Source organism: Marmota marmota, unplaced genomic scaffold (genome assembly GCF_001458135.2).
Source record: "Marmota marmota marmota unplaced genomic scaffold, marMar, whole genome shotgun sequence".
NCBI lineage: Eukaryota > Metazoa > Chordata > Mammalia > Rodentia > Sciuridae > Marmota > Marmota marmota.
This window is the reverse complement of record NW_025999998.1, coordinates 14686105-14704294: the sequence shown is the minus strand read 5'-3', so window position 1 is coordinate 14704294 and position 18190 is coordinate 14686105. Positions and strand designations below refer to the sequence as shown.

Below are 18190 nucleotides of genomic sequence, written 5' to 3'. Positions count from 1 at the left end.
TTTTCATATTTTATTTAGAGACAGGGTCTCACTGAGTAGCTTAGCGCTTCGCCATTGCTGAGGTTGGCTTTGAACTCTCGATCCTCCAGCCTTGGTCTCATAGAAGCTAGGATTACAGGCATGCACCACTACGCCCGGCTTAGGTTTTCTTTTAAATACTGCTTTCACTGTATCTTTAAAAATGTAAAGTGTTTTTGTGTTTGTGTTTTAATTCCGTTCAAAACACATTCAGATGTCTCTCTTGAATTCTTATTTGACATGCGGATCATTTACAAGTATGATATTTACTTTCTAAATATTTGGGGATTTTTCCAGTTATTTTCATATTGATTTCCAATTAAATTTCTTCAGTCAAAAAATATATATTTAATATTTTTTAACTGTAGATGGATACAATACCTTTATTTTATTTATTTTTTTATGTGGTGCTGAGATTCAAACCCAGTGCCTCATGCATACAAGGCAAGCGCTCTAGACTGAGCTACAACCCCAACCCCAAAATGTATTTTTTATTATTTGAATCTTTTAAAATTTATTTTTGGCTTAGGATAGTTTTTCTTTTTAAAGTTTCTGTATGCACTTGAAGAAAATGGGTATCCTGCTTTTCTTAAGTGAAGTGTTATATAAATGTCAATAAGCTCAAAGTCGTCAAAAGTTTTGTGGAGTTATTCAGTATACTTACTGATTCTTTTTCTTTGATTGTTCTATCAGTTATTGAGAAAAGGGCATTGAAATCAAACTATAATAGTTTGGTTATTTATTATTTATCTGTTTACTTATTTTTGTTTCAAACATTTACTTAGGATACCTTAGTCCTATACTTATCGAATTTTTAAATCTTTTTGCAGGCCATTCCTGCTCCTAGAGACATCAAAGGCTCTCTTAGCAGTAGCTGCTGATAGCATCTAGTGCCTTCATTTACATAAAGATATAGACCAGAAAAAAATTTAGTGGGAAATAAAAAGCTAAGTAGATTTTTTTTAAATGAAACATATTAATTACAGCCCTGTCAGATTGACCCACAAATCTGGGAGCTAAGGTGGCTTCATGGTGCCAGACATCATGTTCAGGCCTCCTGACCAGAGGCTGAGTCACCAGTTGCCAGACTTGTCAAGGTTTATTTCAGGTACAGGTGCTTCCCCACCATCCCACCCAGGCCATCTGAATGCCGTGCTAAAGCACCCTGGATGTGACATTCTGAGTGTGAAATATCTTCGCACCACTTTCTACAGCAGCCTACCTAATAAGTATTGTATCTTGAAATAGACTTTCTTCCTTGAATTCTGCCTTTTAATCCACATAACTTAATGATGAAATAGCACCAGAGGTCAACCTCCTTTTCTAAAACCCCCACAAGCAGGAGTAGGAACTTAAACAAGAAATGCCTCTACTTATGACCCTTTGAACAAGTCTCAGGAGGTAGCTTGCAAAATTCAGGTTCACGCCACTCATTATTCATACCGTTCATCATCCATTCAATAAATGTTTACCAAATCTAACTGGTTTTTTTGGCAAAAAGGAATATATAGTTTAAAAGGTCAACTCTATCCCTGCTTTCCCAGATTTTCCAGTGTAATTAGCAGTCCAGTAATTCATCCTGTCATTTCTGGAGGAGTCTTGATGGTGAAGGTATACTGTTGCAGAATTTTTTACTGTTCTTTCCTTAAAAATGGCAACACATTTCTCCTTACACAGCTTATAAAGTGAGCACCTTTGCTTTCATATCATTTAAAACAAAACCAAAACTTTTGAGGGTATTAAACATCAAAGAATCAAAGATGAAATCTGGCACACACTCAAAGGCTTCCTAAAGAAACAAAATGGCTTTCAGGGCAGAGCAAGTAGCCAAATCCATGGTCCTGGTACCCCTGAAGGAAAACAAGAGGAATCAAAACAGAGCTTGCAATCAGGAAAAGCAACATGGAAAATGGAAGCCAAAAAGGAAGCAATGCCAATTCTTACTAAATATTCCAGGAAAGAGATTCAAGTTCTGGACAGCACAAGCATTCAAGTGTAGATTTTATTTTGTTAGGGATTTTAAAAATTTCTTCTCCTGACAAAACCCAAATGTTCCATCAAATCTGGCTGAAACACCCAAGGCTATTTACCTATGTTGTCTCTGATGGGCTGGGGGGAGGGGTGCTCTCCAAGCCACATTTGCATCATGAACAGGAGTCCCCTGTATGTAGATTTTCTCTAAAGCAATAGTCCACTGGCCAGCAGATACAAACCATCAGTGAGATTAGCAACTAGAAAATTGAACACAGTAAGCTTCCCTCAACTTTGGGCTTTGTCAGGACAACAATCTAACAGAATAATGATTTAATTTCATGAATGTGTAAAATAATTTATATGAAGAATCTCACAGAGTGGAAAAAACATAATCTGATCAAGTGTTTCAGTATTTGAGGGGAAAAATGGTCAATATTCACATAAGGAATGTAAATAACATTTCTACAACAAAGCACTTGGAAAAGAATGATATGTAAATGAAGAGTACTTAAGACCCCAGAAAGTAAGAAGAGGAAGAAGTCATGCTGTACTGAGGAAATTCAGGAAAGCATTAAGAGGAGGTGGTAACCAACTGAGGCTTGAAAGATGGGTCTTGCAGTTAAGACCAAGGAGGGCTAAGGTATTATTTCAATCAAATAAAATTTATAGCATGGAAAATGTATTAGACTAATAGGGAATGGAGAGTAGACCAAGCAAATTAGATGATTAAACTTAAAGTAAGACCAAGTTCAAATGGCAGCATGATGACACACCAGTGATGTTTATACTTCTCAAACTGGTGTGTCATCATGTCTGCCACAGGCACTTAGTCTTACTTTAAGACTAAGATGGATGCTTGGCAACATGAAACCATCTCACCTTAATGATGATGGAAGAGACACAAAGGAATAATACTCTTAGAATTAGTCAAGGTCTAAGAAAAATATAAGGCATGGCTGAAAACTGAAAAACACATCTTTAAGTAATGATTTACCCTCCAGTGTAAAGATAATGTGTTGACATTTTTCCATCCAGACACTTGGATGAAATAAGCTAAAATGAAAAGCAGAGGACAGAGAACTCAAGGGCACTGGATCCTGGATCACAATGGTATTATTACCACAATACAGGGAAGACACAGGAGGACACACTTCTTAGCTACTTGATAATTTTGACTAAGACTTTCAAACATCTCCAACAGGGTCCAAAGATGTTTTTGCAAAAAGAATCTCATTTGTTCATATTTCCACCAAAGTATTAAAAAAGTAGAAATCTATTTTTCTAAGAATTCAGTGGGAGGTTAATATTATCATTATGTTGATGAACCCAACATAATTCTATCCTAAGATTGGGAGTCATCTTGTCACAAAGTTATGAAAAGTTCATTTCTTTTTTACTAAGATATCTATTTGGCCTGCCCATACTGTGAGGGCTAATCTTGTTTGGAATTCCTGCTGGTGCTCTAAACTCACCAATGCCTAGCTCTCCTTGACCAGATAACAACCCTCCCTAGGACCTTAGCAGCCCCTCATAAATTCTGATGTTGGAGTCTCAATTTACTCCCTACCTTGAAATGTTAAGCCATATAGATCATTAACTTGCTGTCTGCCTTTGTATTATGCTTGCCAGAACCCTGTTAGCTAGCTGTAAGTTCCCAAGACACCCCCCTTTATAACTTTTTGTGCTATAAAACCTTTTTCCTAGAGAGCTGGGGTGTTGTCCTCAGGCCCTGCATTTGGGGTGAGGCAGGTACTAGCCAACTCTCTCTTGTGTACACAATATAAGCTTGCTTTAATTTGACTTAAAATTGGAGTTGGTGGTCTTTTCTTTGCATTGTGGTTCAACAATGTGTCTGTTGAATCAGAAAAATTCAGAAACTCTCTGAAAAACTGTCTATATGGGGAGTTGGAACAGATCTAGAAAAAGAAGAAAACTTTTTCTCTGAGTCTAAAATAAAGATCATTTTTTCAAAAGTTGACAGAATTGGGGGTAGAAATGGTTTTGTACTGTATTGCATCTCAAAAAGCAGATGTTTAAAATTGGATAACTGACCTAAATATAATTCAGTAAGCTCAAGGAAAAGGAAAGATATCTGAGGTAGAAAATTGTGTTTCACAAAATCTCTGTACGTAAAGCCTGGACTTGCACATGATATTGATCATGAAATTAAAAAAAAAAAAGCACTATTGCTGAGAAGACTTTTTAGTACTTTATTACTCAGGAAGTGCTGTGGCTTTGCATAATGAGGGTACATATTCAGTTCAGACTTTAAGCAGAAGAGAACAGTAATATCAAGGAAGTATGAAGGATTCTCAATCTATGGTGCATGGATCACCCTTCCTTTCAAGGAAAAACGACAGACATGAGGAATGAGAAAGATCATTACTTTTCAGGAGTGGAAAATGACTCATAGCACTATGCAGTTATTCTCAAGGTCAGAAAGCAATGACTATATTCTCTCAGCCACCAGCAATTAAGGATCAGGAAGCACAAATAGAAATCCTCACTTACGTCAGAACTTAAGCAGAATAGACTGCAGATACCAATGTATGAACCACCCATAAGAAGTATCTTAACTATCTTGCTTAAAGCTTCTAATTATTTTCTTGAAGAGAAAAAAAAATGGGTATTTTATCAAAACCTACTATATAACCTACTAACTATAAGTATAGTTCACTTTATTAAGTGGAGGTCATTTGTTTAAAGGGTGAATGAACCTGCCTTTAACCACTTTTTTAACCCTAGATAACACCTCATATAGATTCTGTAGCTTTCTGATCATTTTCAGTTATCAGAACCACTTTATTTTGATAATTCAGATTCATTTGGAGGGAGTAGGATATCAGTTCAGTCTGCATTAAAACGGCAATCTCAGAGCCGGCCCTTCCTCCTCAAGAACTGAGGCTTGGAGACCTAAGTGGGGAAGGTGATGTAAGACTCCCCCTGACCGTTTCTTCTGACTCCTCTTTCCACTCAACATGTAGCTTCTGTTTCCTACATGACCTCGACTAGCAGAATGAGATTACTAAGAGCAGAAGGGCAAAAAGTTAAGCATCCTCACTTCCCCTGGGTGGCCCCCTTGAGCTTGTTGTGACTGTTGCCTGGGAAAACTTGTGAGTTCTTCAAAACCATTCCATTCAGCCCTGAAGGAACCTCCACACTATGGTCACTTGACTTAGTTAATGCATCCTCTTGAGGGCCTTTTCACACTCCCGGGGTGCCACCTCAAAGTTCGCCCCGCAGGCTGCCTCCATAGCTGCACAAACCTTCCCCTCGCAAGCAACTTTTTTCAGAGAACAATCAGCAAAGTTACTCAATCCTGCTTCTTTCCACTGCATGTTCTTGGCTCAGGAAGAATATGTGAATCCTTGCCTAAAATATGATAGAAGTCTAAGCTGTTTTCAATAATTCTATTTCATGAAAATGTATTCCTATTTACAGGTAACACATTAATACCAGATTTAGCAGAAAATCATCTAGGAAAGAAAATGAAAAGTTAATTTAAAAAAAAAAAAGGAAGGAAGAAAGAAGAGTTAAGGACAGAACCTAAGAATTATTTTCTGTATATCAGGTCTTACACAGTAAAAATAGGCATTATCTCTATTCTACAGGCAAGATAGACTAAAAGCAGTGAAAATATTTAGTGATTCTGAATAACTATCATTTTATTTTTCTAATTTCCTGTGTTTTGCCCCATTTTCTGTGAATGGAACCCTGACATATTTATCCACCTAGCTGAGAAAATAAAAGTTTAAGGCACATTTAGCCTCATCCTTACCCATCACATCTCCTATATAGAGCCAGAAAGAATGAAGCAGATTAACAGAAGGTAGAGGCAAAGAAAATTCCCTGGGTTTGCTACAGTGTTTTCTGGTTCTACCTGATCCTGAGGCCAAACTTCATTCTTGCCTTTGAGTTTCATGAGTCATTTTCTGCTATCTGTAGCTTAAGCTAGTTTAGCTGGAATATATTGTTTTCAACTGAATTGCCCTTTACTAATACAATGGCTCAAGGTATAAAGCTTAAAAGAAGTGAAAAAAGGATTCAAACCTGGTACTGCATGATCTCAACATTTGTTCTACTACCTACATTGCAAGAAAACCAGGCACAGGTCTGGGATGCATGTACAGAACTCCAGCAGTCAGGATTGGGAAGTCATCACCCAGCATAATCAAAACTGATATGATTTCTGAATGTTTCTGCTACAGCAAAGGGTTGATAGAGATAACCTGAAGAATTTTCATTAGAGTCAGAGAAAAAGATTAAAAGATTTGGAAATGAGAAAAAGTGCATCCCCAGCCCTATCTTATTTATTTTATTTAGATGCAGGGTCTCTGTGAGTTGCTTAACCCCTCACTTTTTGCTGAGGTTGGCTTTGAACTTGCCATCCTCCTGACTCTGCTTCCCAAGCCGCTGGGATTACAGTCGTGCGCCACTGCACCCTGCAATCTTGTATTTTTAAAACTTTTTATGTGTATTTGTCTGATCTATCAAATAGATTAAGAGCTTTTTGAACTCAAGAAGAATCTATTGTACGTTTTGTTATATTTAACAACCAATAGATATATTGGTCATTGTTTTAAGTGAGTTAAAATTAAAGGTATACAGCTTGTTCAAACACAAGGAGATAAGAGAATACTTATAGGTATGACCCTTGTGTATACCATACCACAACCAGAAGAGGAGGAAGAATTCTTACATGCTAAAATGAAATATTTAGGTTAATAATAAGGATAAATTTCCAAATTGAAACAACTGTTAAACCGAAGAATGCATTAACAGGAGAAAAATAAACTTAAGAGATTAAACTTCTTCAAAGGGACATATTTTACTACCTATATCAATTTGGGTTTAGATCATGTTAATGTTGTCTCAATTAATAAACAGGTATAGACTTTAGGACCCTAAGTCTAAGACCTACAAGGACATTAGACAAGAGTGGAATTTCATCCTTCTTTTCCCATGAGAACAGATGATATGGGTATACCTAATATTTATGGATATTGACAAATTGAACTCAGATACCCTTGACAAAAATCAGGATTGTAATAATTATCTTAAACTAGAAAAATATGATTTAAAAATATAAAAACATGTTTACCTCTTTATATCACCCAAAAGTCATAACTAGAGGGAATCCTCAAATAATTAAGTAAAAGCATATTATAAAAACAGTACCAGAATTTTGCTTCCAGCCCCAATGATGTAACTAGGAATGGTTACCTTCTTATATTAAGCAACTAGAAACCCAATGAAACATCTCTCTTAGCTACTACTCAATAAGCAGCCCCAAACAATGATCTCTCAAAATACAAATGGGACTGAGATCAGCCCAGACAGATTGAGGAGAGTTTCTGGGCTACAGCACACAGAGGAGAATCTCAACAGAGGCTCATGGTATCATTGAGTTGAGGCGACAGTTCTAATTTCAGGTAGTCCAACACAATTAGAATTTGCAGGGTAAAATATCAGAAAGAAGCTGCACACAGAAAGATCTGGAGGTGATTAAATCCTTTCAAACTTTGGCTGAGCACGGCTCTTGGCATATATGTGTAGTAACCACCAAGACCAAGAAAAGACCCATCAGAGAGGACTGGGAAAAATCACTTGTAGAGCTCATAAGATGTGGGAATAGCCAGGCACAGTGGCACATATCCTATAATCCCAGTGGCTTGGAGGCTGAGGCAGAAAGATCCCAAGCTCAAAACCAGCCTAACCAATTTAGTGAGGCCCTAAGCAACTTAGTGAAACCCTATCTCAAAATAAAATAAAATAAAAGGCTGGAGAAGTGGTCCAGTGTTTAAGTGCCCCTGGGTTCAATCTCTGATACCAAAAAGGAAAAACAAATGGGGAAATAGTTTAGAATATCCACGAGTCAGAACTCAGAGATTTCCTAGTTCATAGACATTGTTTAGAGTCCTCAGAGGGTTATTGCCCAGACCAAAATAGCCCTGCTGTGAACGCACCCTAATTAAGCTTCAAAGCAAATCTCAAAAGTATCCCACTCATTCTAAGAAAAATATAAAACACAAAAACATTTTAAGAAATACAGGAAATCTCAGAACAAAGTTCAACATTTCAACATTGAATAAAAATTATCAGGTAAGCAAAGAAATAGAAAAAAATAAAATAAAAAAACAATGCCTTCCAACCAGGAGAGCAATCAAGTCAATCGATGAAAGCATCCAGATGACACAGGTGATGGAATCAGCAGATGACCAATGGTACAGAATAGAAGACACAGAGACAAGCCCACATAAATACAGTTATCTCATACTAGACAAAGGAGCCGTAAACATACATTGGAGAAAAGATAGCCTCTTCAACAAATAGTGCTGTGAAAACTGGAAAACTATAAGCAGCAAAATGAAATTAAAACTTTATCTCTCACCCTGCCCAAAACTCAACTCAAAGTGGATCAAGGACTTAGGCATTAGACTAGAGAAGAAAAATAGGCTCAAATTTCCACCAGGTTGGCTTAGGAACTGACTTCCTTACCAAGACCCTCAAAAGGCAAGAAGTAAAATCAAGAATCAATAAATGGGATGGGATCAAACTAAAAAGCTTCTTCACAGCAAAGGAAATAATCAAGAATATGAAAGAGAGAGCCTACAGAAAGGGAGAGAAATCTTTGCCACCTGCACACCTCAGATATAGCATTAATCTCCAGGATATATAAAGAACCAAAAAACCTGTAACACCAAAAAAGAAAATCCAAATAACCCAATCAATAAATCAGCAAAGGAACTGAACAGATACTTCACAGAAGAAATATGATTGGTCAACAAATATATGAAAAAATGTTCAACATCTCTATAGCAATTAGAGAAATGCAAATTTCATCTCATTCCAGTCAGAATGGCAATGATCAAGAATAAAAGTAATAAATGTTGGCGAGGATGTGGGGCAAAAGGTATACTGATATCATGCTGATGGGACTGCAAATTGGTGCAACTACTATGGAAAGCAGTATTGACATTCCTCAGAAAACTTGGAATGGAACTACCGTTTGACCCATTTATCCCACTCCTTAGCATATAATCAGAGGACTTAAAATCAACATATTATACCGATGTAGTCATATAAATGTTTATAGCAGGGCAATTTACAATGGCTAAACTCTGGAACCAACCTAGGCACCTTTCAGCAGATGAATGGATAAAGAAAATGTGATACAATATACAATGGAATATTACTCAGCCATAAAAAAGAATGGCTTTATAATTTTTGCTGGTAAATGGAACTTGAGACTATCGTGCCAAGTGAAATAGGCCAATCTCAAAAAACCAAAGGCCAAATATTCTCTCTGATATGCAGATGGTAACACACAATAAGGGAGGGAGAAGGGAAAAGTAGAAGTTTAGTGGATTAGACAAAGGGGAATAAAGAGAAGATAGGGGAAATGGGAATAGGAAAGACAATAGGATGAATTGAACATTATTTTCCTATGTTCATATATGGATACACCACCAGTGAAATTCCACATCATGTATAACCACAAGAATAGGATTCTAAGTTATACTCCATGTATGTACAATATGTCAGATGTATTCTACTGTCATGCAATCTAAACAGAACAAATTTAAAAACTACATTCATTTACAGATCGATTTTTATCCATTTTTGTTCATTTTATCTTATTTATAACTGAAAATAATAATTATAAATACTAGACATTAAGAGGTACAATGTGATGTTTTTTATTTATATTTACATTATACCTCTTTTATTAAGTCAAACAGAAACAGCTGGAAGATACTAAATACCCTTCTTTTGATGGTGAGATTTTGTGGTTTTTGTTTCATCGTTGAATATATTTTTCTAAATTTCATGTATTTTTGCAACTATAAATATTACATTCATAATCAAAATAAAGCTACTAAGTGTTGATACCTATAACTGAAAAAGCAATGTGATTAATGATAAATAGTAGACAGCATTAATAATCATTAATAATAATCAATTCTATCCAGTGCAGTGGGACACACCTGTAATCCCAGTGGCTCAAGAGGCTGAGGCAGAAAGATCGCAAGTTCAAAGTCAGCCTCAGCAATTTAGAGAGACCCTAAGCAACTTAGGGTCTCAAAACATAAAGGAGGCTGGGGATGGAGCTCAGGAGTTGGTGTGTGCCCCTGGGTTCAATTGCTGGTATAAAATAATGATGATGATAATAATAATAATAATCAGTTCTAACATTACTTGTTTAATGAGATGATTGGCCTTTAAGACAGCCCTTCACAGCTTTATTTTATGTTTCAGTAAGAATTGTAGGAGCTCTATAAAAGAAAAAAGAGGAGGAGGAAAAAGAAGAGGATGAAGAGAAAAAAAAAAAAACTCACTGCAAATACCAAGACCTAGCCTGAGAAGCTTGGGGGCTTGAGGACCCCTAATTGGGGAACACATAAAACATGTTACCCAAGATGTAAATCATGTCCTTATTAATGGAAAACCAATTCCAAACTGCTGAAATCTAATATGCAACTCTGGACTATTTCAGTAGTTTCTTGGGGCAAGTGAATAGACCCTCTTGAGAAGTTTGTATTTTCTATTTTTGTTTTCTAAAAGCAAAGCCCCTCTTCAATACAAATGCTCCCAGGATCCCCTGATGTTGGAGGTTAACAAAATAGCTGAGCATACTAAACAGGATACTTCTTAGATGCCCAAGATACTGCCCTGAGGCTAGATGGCTTTAATAGATTATCTCTAAATGAGGTCTCTGTCTCCACTTTCCAGTCTAAGATTAAATGAGTCAGCTAAAAGAATGACTAATGGCAAGACTACCTGGATTACATGAGATATTCTGAAAGCAAATATGTATGTCCAGGTTTTTCCCATTTGAAAATTCTACCAGTTTATCTTTGAGGACTGAAACATTGCTAAAAACGGATCCAAAAGTAAGCCACATAAACATCACAGAATGACTGCTGACCATGCCACACATCATCCACATGGCCCTGAAAATGCACTCTGTGGTGAGTCACAGCAACCAAAACCATATGGTATGACAGTTCTCATCTCTCCCCATTAATATCCTCAGAGGTGTGATTTCAGGTATCTTTTCTGGGCTTTCCCTGTCTTAATCTGTTTCCTCCCTTCCTCAACTTTAGTTAACTCAGAACCTTTTCTGAGTTAATGCATAAGCTGAATGCACAAACTGAAACAGAACAAGTCCCCTTCAAGAGGCTGTCCCATGAACCATTCTGATGATAGGTCACAGTTCTGAACAGAAGCTGAAGTTCAAGTTGCTGGGCTATAATCTCAGTGGATTTTGCTTTCCCCACTGTCTTCTTGCACAAAAGGGAACTTTGAGCTATTATCAGTTGGTAAAATCATACATCCGTAAAGAAAAGAAATTGAAGAATACTAAATCCTTCCCAATTTCTCAAGAAACAAAGGAATCTATCTACAAAAAAAAAAAAAAAAAAAAAAAAAAAAAGTCTCACAAAAATCAGGGAAAAAACTTTACAAACAAACTTATACCTCTTAGGAAGGAATACTATTCCACAAACAGGTAACTATTTTGACATACCTTTTTTGGGTGGCATCCTGGAGGTGTTCAGTCAGGACATCTGGGTGGGTGGCCTACCGGCTGGCTCAGCTAAGCATAACAGGGTTAAAGAACAAAGGTTTCAGGTTTGATCCACACACTTCTGCCTGCCACTGAAAGTCTCCCCTGGTGCCATTTCACAGTCTGAAACGTAAGAAGGTACTAATTTCCTCACCATTAAATTTTCATGAATGTTTAGTTTACCATTTAAGGATGGAGTACTCAGGTCAAAAGGGTCACATTTGGGGCTAAGGGTTGAAACAAAACTACATAGATCACCTCAGTCTCATTCAGCCCAAATCTGGCTCCATCCCACTCTGCATGTTCTTGCCTCTCCTTTTTAAAGCCCTCCATTCTTGGGGGCAGTGTAAGTTCACCATAAGGTGAGAAATACCAACCACTAAGTATACTTGGGTAAATTAAATGAGTAAGTAAGAAAACCACTCCTACGCCTAGAGTTCACTTTAAGCAGCAAAGTATAGAAGCATCCAACTTAGCAATCAATCTCCAATGTGGGGAAACCTGAAGACATGGCACCCCTTTTCTCAACTTCTGTGAAAAATAAAACCTGCTATAAGAGGAAATGTCTATTTTTCTGGGTAAATACATTTTTTTTCCTCTTTCCAAACTTCTCATAGGAAAAGTTTATCTTGGTTTTAGAATGATTAAAAAAATTATTTACATCATTGAAAAGAAAGAAAAGAACCAAAAAAAAAAAAAAACCCACTGAAATGTGATGTTGCAAACGAGGCTGCCTTTTTTGAGAGAGGACGCTGGCATTCTCTGGTTACTTCATGAGAGCAGGCATGGCTGTCCTGACCTTGGCAAGAGGAAGCAGTGTTTTGAAATGGATCCTAGTGGCACATTTACATCAGCAGCTTTTGGCTTCACAAATCGACTTGTGCACATATATGATCCTTATGGAATATTTAGAGCAGTGTGTAGATTTTTAACCAAAGCAGTATAGCAAACTCCAAATCACAGGTTAAAACAAGCTTAAAACAAAACTGATGTTCACCAAGGTTTTCCCTTTTCTAGGCACTAGATCTTAGCTGGAATAGCAAGGTAGAAGACTGCTGATACAAGTACTTAAGTTTAAAGATACCCAGAGTAGTTTTATAATTTGAGAATTAATAACAAATGAAATTTCAATTTTTTTTCACATGATGGAATCTGTAATCTAGACTGAAAATTATGTACAACTTGACGTATTAACTTAAGCATAAATATGAAATAACTCTAAATACTATTCTGGCAAAACCCATAACAAACATATGAACAAATTTTAAAAGAAAGAGGTTCTGCAAGGCTTGTAGCCACAAAATTACAAAAATAATACTAAAAATTAAAGACAGAAAGCATTAACAGAAAAAAAATTCTGAAGATAAAATAGACTACTTTAAAATAAGAAAATTCTATTCATTAAAAGATGGTCCAAGGAAAAGTAGAAGGAGCTATTTTCAACTCACTGAGCACCTTACAGGATTAGTATTGAGGGTCCAATATTTATAGAGGGATAGTAGTTGAGGCTGGATGGGAGATGGAGCCAGGGGGAGCCAGATAATTTTTATGCCAGTTTTCCCTGCACTTGTTCATTTCCCTCATTTTACAAGGGCATGAACCAATAGCATGTTGCTCAAGAGTTAAACAGTTTCTGAGCCCTTACTGCATCTCAGTGGCTCATAGTCTTTCATTTGAGACTCAGTATATCTCCCTCTTTATCCTAAACCCCTATCTAAATCTCATCTAAGGAATGAGAAACCAAGATGGCTATAGGCATGGATATCAATTTCCCCCTATTTAAACTGGTTAAATTGATAAGTGTGACAATTCCAAATATTGGAGAATGAGGATGAATAAAATCTCTTATATATGCTGATGGAAGTATAAATTAACTAGAAAATTCTACCAAACCATGACTTAGCAAATTTGCTACCAAGACTGCATACAAGAAACTCCTGCACATGTTCCAAAGAGGCAAATACTATTCGTATTAGCAGCACTGTTCCTAATAAGAAAGCAATGACAAAAACACTAAAGCATCCTCACCAACATATACATTATAGAATAGTCACAAATATATATATTATGAAATATAATAATTTTGAAATAATCACAGTGCATAATGTTATATAACAGTAAAAGTGAATAAATTGATATACAGCCACATTTTCTTTATATTTTTAAATTATCTTGGTTCTTCAGTACCAATAAATATCTTTACATAAAGCCTCTTTACAGGTACATTAAATATTAAATGGCATGGTATTAAATGCTGTGATAAGCTAATTTTCAAGGTTCACGAATAAATAAAATTACTTTGACTAGAAATCACAATGTTGAAAAAGTAGAAAATAATTGGAGGACTTATACTATCAAGTCTCAAGACATTACTAGAAAGCTATTAGTAACCAGGTCAGTGAAACCAGAGTTTTGAGATGAAACTGGATTCCCCTCTTCTGTGGTTTATGGGGTTTGTGTAGGTTGCAGGCATCACAAATTTCTTTCTGGGTTCTTTTCTCACAGATTTAAAGAATAAATCCACAGACAATCAAAGGAAGAGTGAATGAAGTAGAATTTATTTATGTGAGAAGACAGAGAGCTCTCCAATATGGAGGTAGCAGGAAAACCCATTTTGTTGTGCTAGGTTAGGGGCTTATATGGTTTGGGGGTATGAACATTGATCAAAATCTATGTTAAACAGGCTTTGAAAAAGTATCAAGGATATTGGTTGTATCCTTTAGCCTGAGCTTTAATCCCTCCTATATTTCCTATTCGGGTTCACTCTCACCTTCTATTTTTTTCCACTTCTCTGGGACAAAGCAGTTGGCTAGAGTGTTTCCATAGCTGATTCTCAGTCTTTTACATTTGAAAAAAGCCTTGATGGAGCCCATAGATAGTTCTACCCATTAGTTAGTCTCTTGGTGAGGTCAATGCCTTTGAATGAGACCTTATTTAGGTCTGAGTACTGGGATCTGGGATCTGGTTTGTTAAGAGTGTTAGAAATACCGGGGTGTTAAAAGGTAAAATCAGACACACACTTGCAGAAGTAGTTTTTGCAAGGCAAAATTTACTTGGGCAGAAGGGCGATGTCTGCGCTACTGAATAAACTGGGTCAAGCCAGCACACCTAGCAGCCCACTTCTGTTTATCCCTAACACAGCACTGCCCCTTACTCTGATAGGAGTTTTGAGTTTTGAGTTACAAGCTATGTGATTGGGTAGTTTTTAAATTGACAAAGGGAAGGGCTATTGTTAAAATGACTATGATCAGATACACTTGGGCCATTCTCAGGTGACTTGATCCAGGACTGTAGATAGATAGGCTTTCTTATATCTCAATTTTACGAGTAAGGCTAAATGCTATATTCTGAACATGAATATGAACATGAATATAAATCACTGGACTGTTTCTCACAAAAGGGTCCCAAAAGGCTCCCCCTTCTGGATAACTTGGATTTCTCTTATTTCAGGCTTGCATTTTTCCTGCAGATAACAGGTAGTTTGATGAGGACTGTGAAATATCCTCTCCACTTAAGCCAGGCAGGGCTGCATGTAAATTGCTTCTTGGAAAGAAAGCATGTGGAAGTCAGCACAATGAGCCGATTTTATACCATTATTCCTATAACCTCATTCTGTTCCTACCATTCACATCTGTCTGCCCCCTATTAACAGTATAGTACTTATTGGCGTTAAGATGAATGGATTATGGGAACAGAAGACATATATATGTATGTCTATATTGTGTGTGTGTGTATGATAAAATGAATTTCAAAATTAAAAATAACTACTCCCCAAAAGCCCCTGTTAAAATAATGAAAAGACAATCATGGACTGTGAGAAAAATTTGCAAATCATATGTCTGATAAAGAACCTATATTCAGAATATATGCAACTCTCAAGAAGAAAACAACTCATTAAAAATATGCAAGGGATTTAAACAAATCATTGACCAATGAAGAAAATGATGGCAAATAGAGAAAAGAAAATTAAAATCTCAGTGACATACTGCAAAACATGTATTAAAATAGCCAAATTTTTAAATATTGGCTATACCAAGTGTTGAAGAGGATGAGGAAGAACTAGAACTCTCATATACAGCTGGTAGAAATGCAAAATGGTATACATTATGAAAAACAGTTTTGCAATTTCTTAAAAAGTTAAACATCTACCTACATTATGAGGCATTTCACTCTAAAAATGCAGTTTACTGTACATCAATTTTATCTCAATAAAATTATTATAAGTCAAAATAATGAAATGAACCAAAATGACAGTGCTATGAAATAAATAAAAAAATTAATCTATTTTTGTATACTTGATTACTAAAGGAAAGAGAGGAAAAGTAAGAAGGAAAGAGAAAAGGAAGAAGGGAAGGAAGGAAGGAAGGAGAAAGGAGAGACAAGGAAAAAACTGCCTGTGGAAATTAGAAACAAACCTAGTACACACATTAATGTAAATGTAATGTTGATAAGTTCCCATTGTTTCATGTTAATTGAAGGAAGCCTGTCTCCACAGGCTCTATGCAGTGTGATTCCATTTATATGACATGGAATGTTGGTGACTGCCAGAGCTAGAGCAATTGCCACAGAGACACCAGGAAATTGGGAGGAAATAATGAAATTAAACAACATCTTGCCTGTGGTGGTCGTTTCACATATGTGTTTTTTAAAACTCATAGAAATTACACCTGAAGAGTAAATTCATTACATGTGAATAATACCTTAATAAATTTGATCAGAAACAAAAATTTAGAAGGCTAACACTTCTGGGGTCAACCTTGGACTGCAGCTATTTTTCTCAACCAACATTGAATCTTTTTATATCTTCAATTAATTGACAATAGAGAAAGAAAATTCTATACAATTTTTTTATTTCTAAATTTTTTAAAAAAGATTTGACAGCATACTGTCTATGTTCATATGTTCATATGTGGGGGAAATCCTCTATGGCTAACTAGGCAGCTGTTGTCCTCTGCAGGCATGCAGTCAGTCATTACCTGATGGTTTTACTGTCTGTGGTATCATACCTGCCCAGTTCCTTGAGATGTCTGAGTTAAGCCCTTGCCTTAAACCTCTGTCAACACTTTACTAGCATCATCCATTCCCAGCCATGAGTAAATTCATCTATGCAAATGAACACACAAAATAATGGTCCATAATTGTTTGAAAAGAAATTGAAAGAAACCATTAGATGAGAGATTCAAGCAGAGCCAACTGCACAGGTATAAGCTCTATGAAATCATGAGTGTCTTAGTGATAGAAGGACTCCATGCTTGATTGAATGCTCCACTGTTATCATATTAAAAGACTCAATAATCTTTTAACAAAGCACCCTACATTTTCAACTTGCAGTGAATTCCACAAATTATGTAGCCAGTAGTAAATCTGGGAGTTTTGAAGCCACCACTAAGCTCTCTCTAATGTAGGATAGTAAAGAGGATTGATTTTCATATATCTATTTGACATTGCCATAAAGATTTAGGTGACAGAATAAAGCACAATTTCAAGTTATAATACTTAATTAGAAATTGGAATATATTGACAAATCATAGCAGCAACAGATAGACCCAATTGGAAGGTGGCAATCAGATTTCATAACTGTATTGAATTGATGGATTATATAGACCCTGGAGGGAAAAAGAAGAAGAAGGAAGAGGAGGAGGAAAAGGAGGAGGAGGAGGAGGAGCCAGAGGAGGGAGAGGAAGGAGGAGAAGAAGAAGAAGAAAGAAGGAAGGAAGAGGGAGGAAGAAGGAGGATGAGGGGTAGAGAGGAGAAGGAGTAGGGAGGAGGAGGAGAAGGAGATGAAAGATGAAAGGAGGAAAAAGGAGGAAGGAGGAGGAGGAGGAGGAGGAGGAGGAGGAGGAGGAGGAGAAAAATAAGAAGAAAAAGAAAGAAATAGTGCCTATAACCTCAAAGTAAATCACAAGAAATCGGTATGGAAAAGACTGCCACTCAAGTGTCACCGGCTTAGGCCAAATCTACAAACAACTGTGACCATTATAGTTCTAATCCACACTGTCTACCACAGGAAAAGAAAGGTAAGTATCTGTAGTTTCTGTTCCTTAAGTGTTGTCTGAGTCTCATCTATAACAGGAAAGGGGAGAGAGGCATTGGAATAATTTTACCAGTTTTAAGTACACATTCCCATACTTGGAGAGCTACTCAGCCTGTCAAGGGACCTGCATAGTGTTCAGCTGGAATCCATAGATGATCACCACACTGTAGACTTATTGCTGTAACTTGTGTAAGGTTTAACTGCTGAGAAAAAAGACCGCACCGCATGTAACAAAAAGCTTTATTGGAGCCCAATTGCCGGCCGAAATCACAACAGCAGAGTGCCGCTCCTGTAGAAATTTGCAAGGGTTTTGTAAAGCAGGGACAGTCTCTAGTTGGAACAGCCGCTGCTGCTTCTTCAAAGGGTGGGGTTAACATTTTTGGTCAGGCTGTAAGGGTCAGGTGATTTCGGGGAAGGGCAAATTTCTATTGAGTTCAAGGCCAGTTCTTGCTGCAAGCTAGGCTTTGGTTGGGGGGGGCGGTGCATTTACCTAACACCTTGCAGTGATAAATTGGTGACCATATGATTTATCCTCCAAATCGAGATACTTTGGAGTGCTAAATATTAAGTTGAAGAGCATTAAGACAATAGACATT

General features: G+C 36.7%; 1 protein-coding gene across 1 annotated transcript in view; it reads right to left on the bottom strand.

Annotated features, from left to right (window-relative positions):
- Positions 1-11681, bottom strand: part of Tmc1 (transmembrane channel like 1) — a 161670-nt gene extending 149989 nt beyond the window's left edge. The window contains exon 1 of the mRNA XM_048806780.1: positions 11522-11681. Within this exon, the coding sequence (XP_048662737.1) occupies positions 11522-11537 (16 nt within the window). The 5' untranslated portion in view covers positions 11538-11681. The remainder of the gene's footprint in view (positions 1-11521) is intronic.
- Between the last annotated feature and the right edge of the window lie 6509 nt (positions 11682-18190).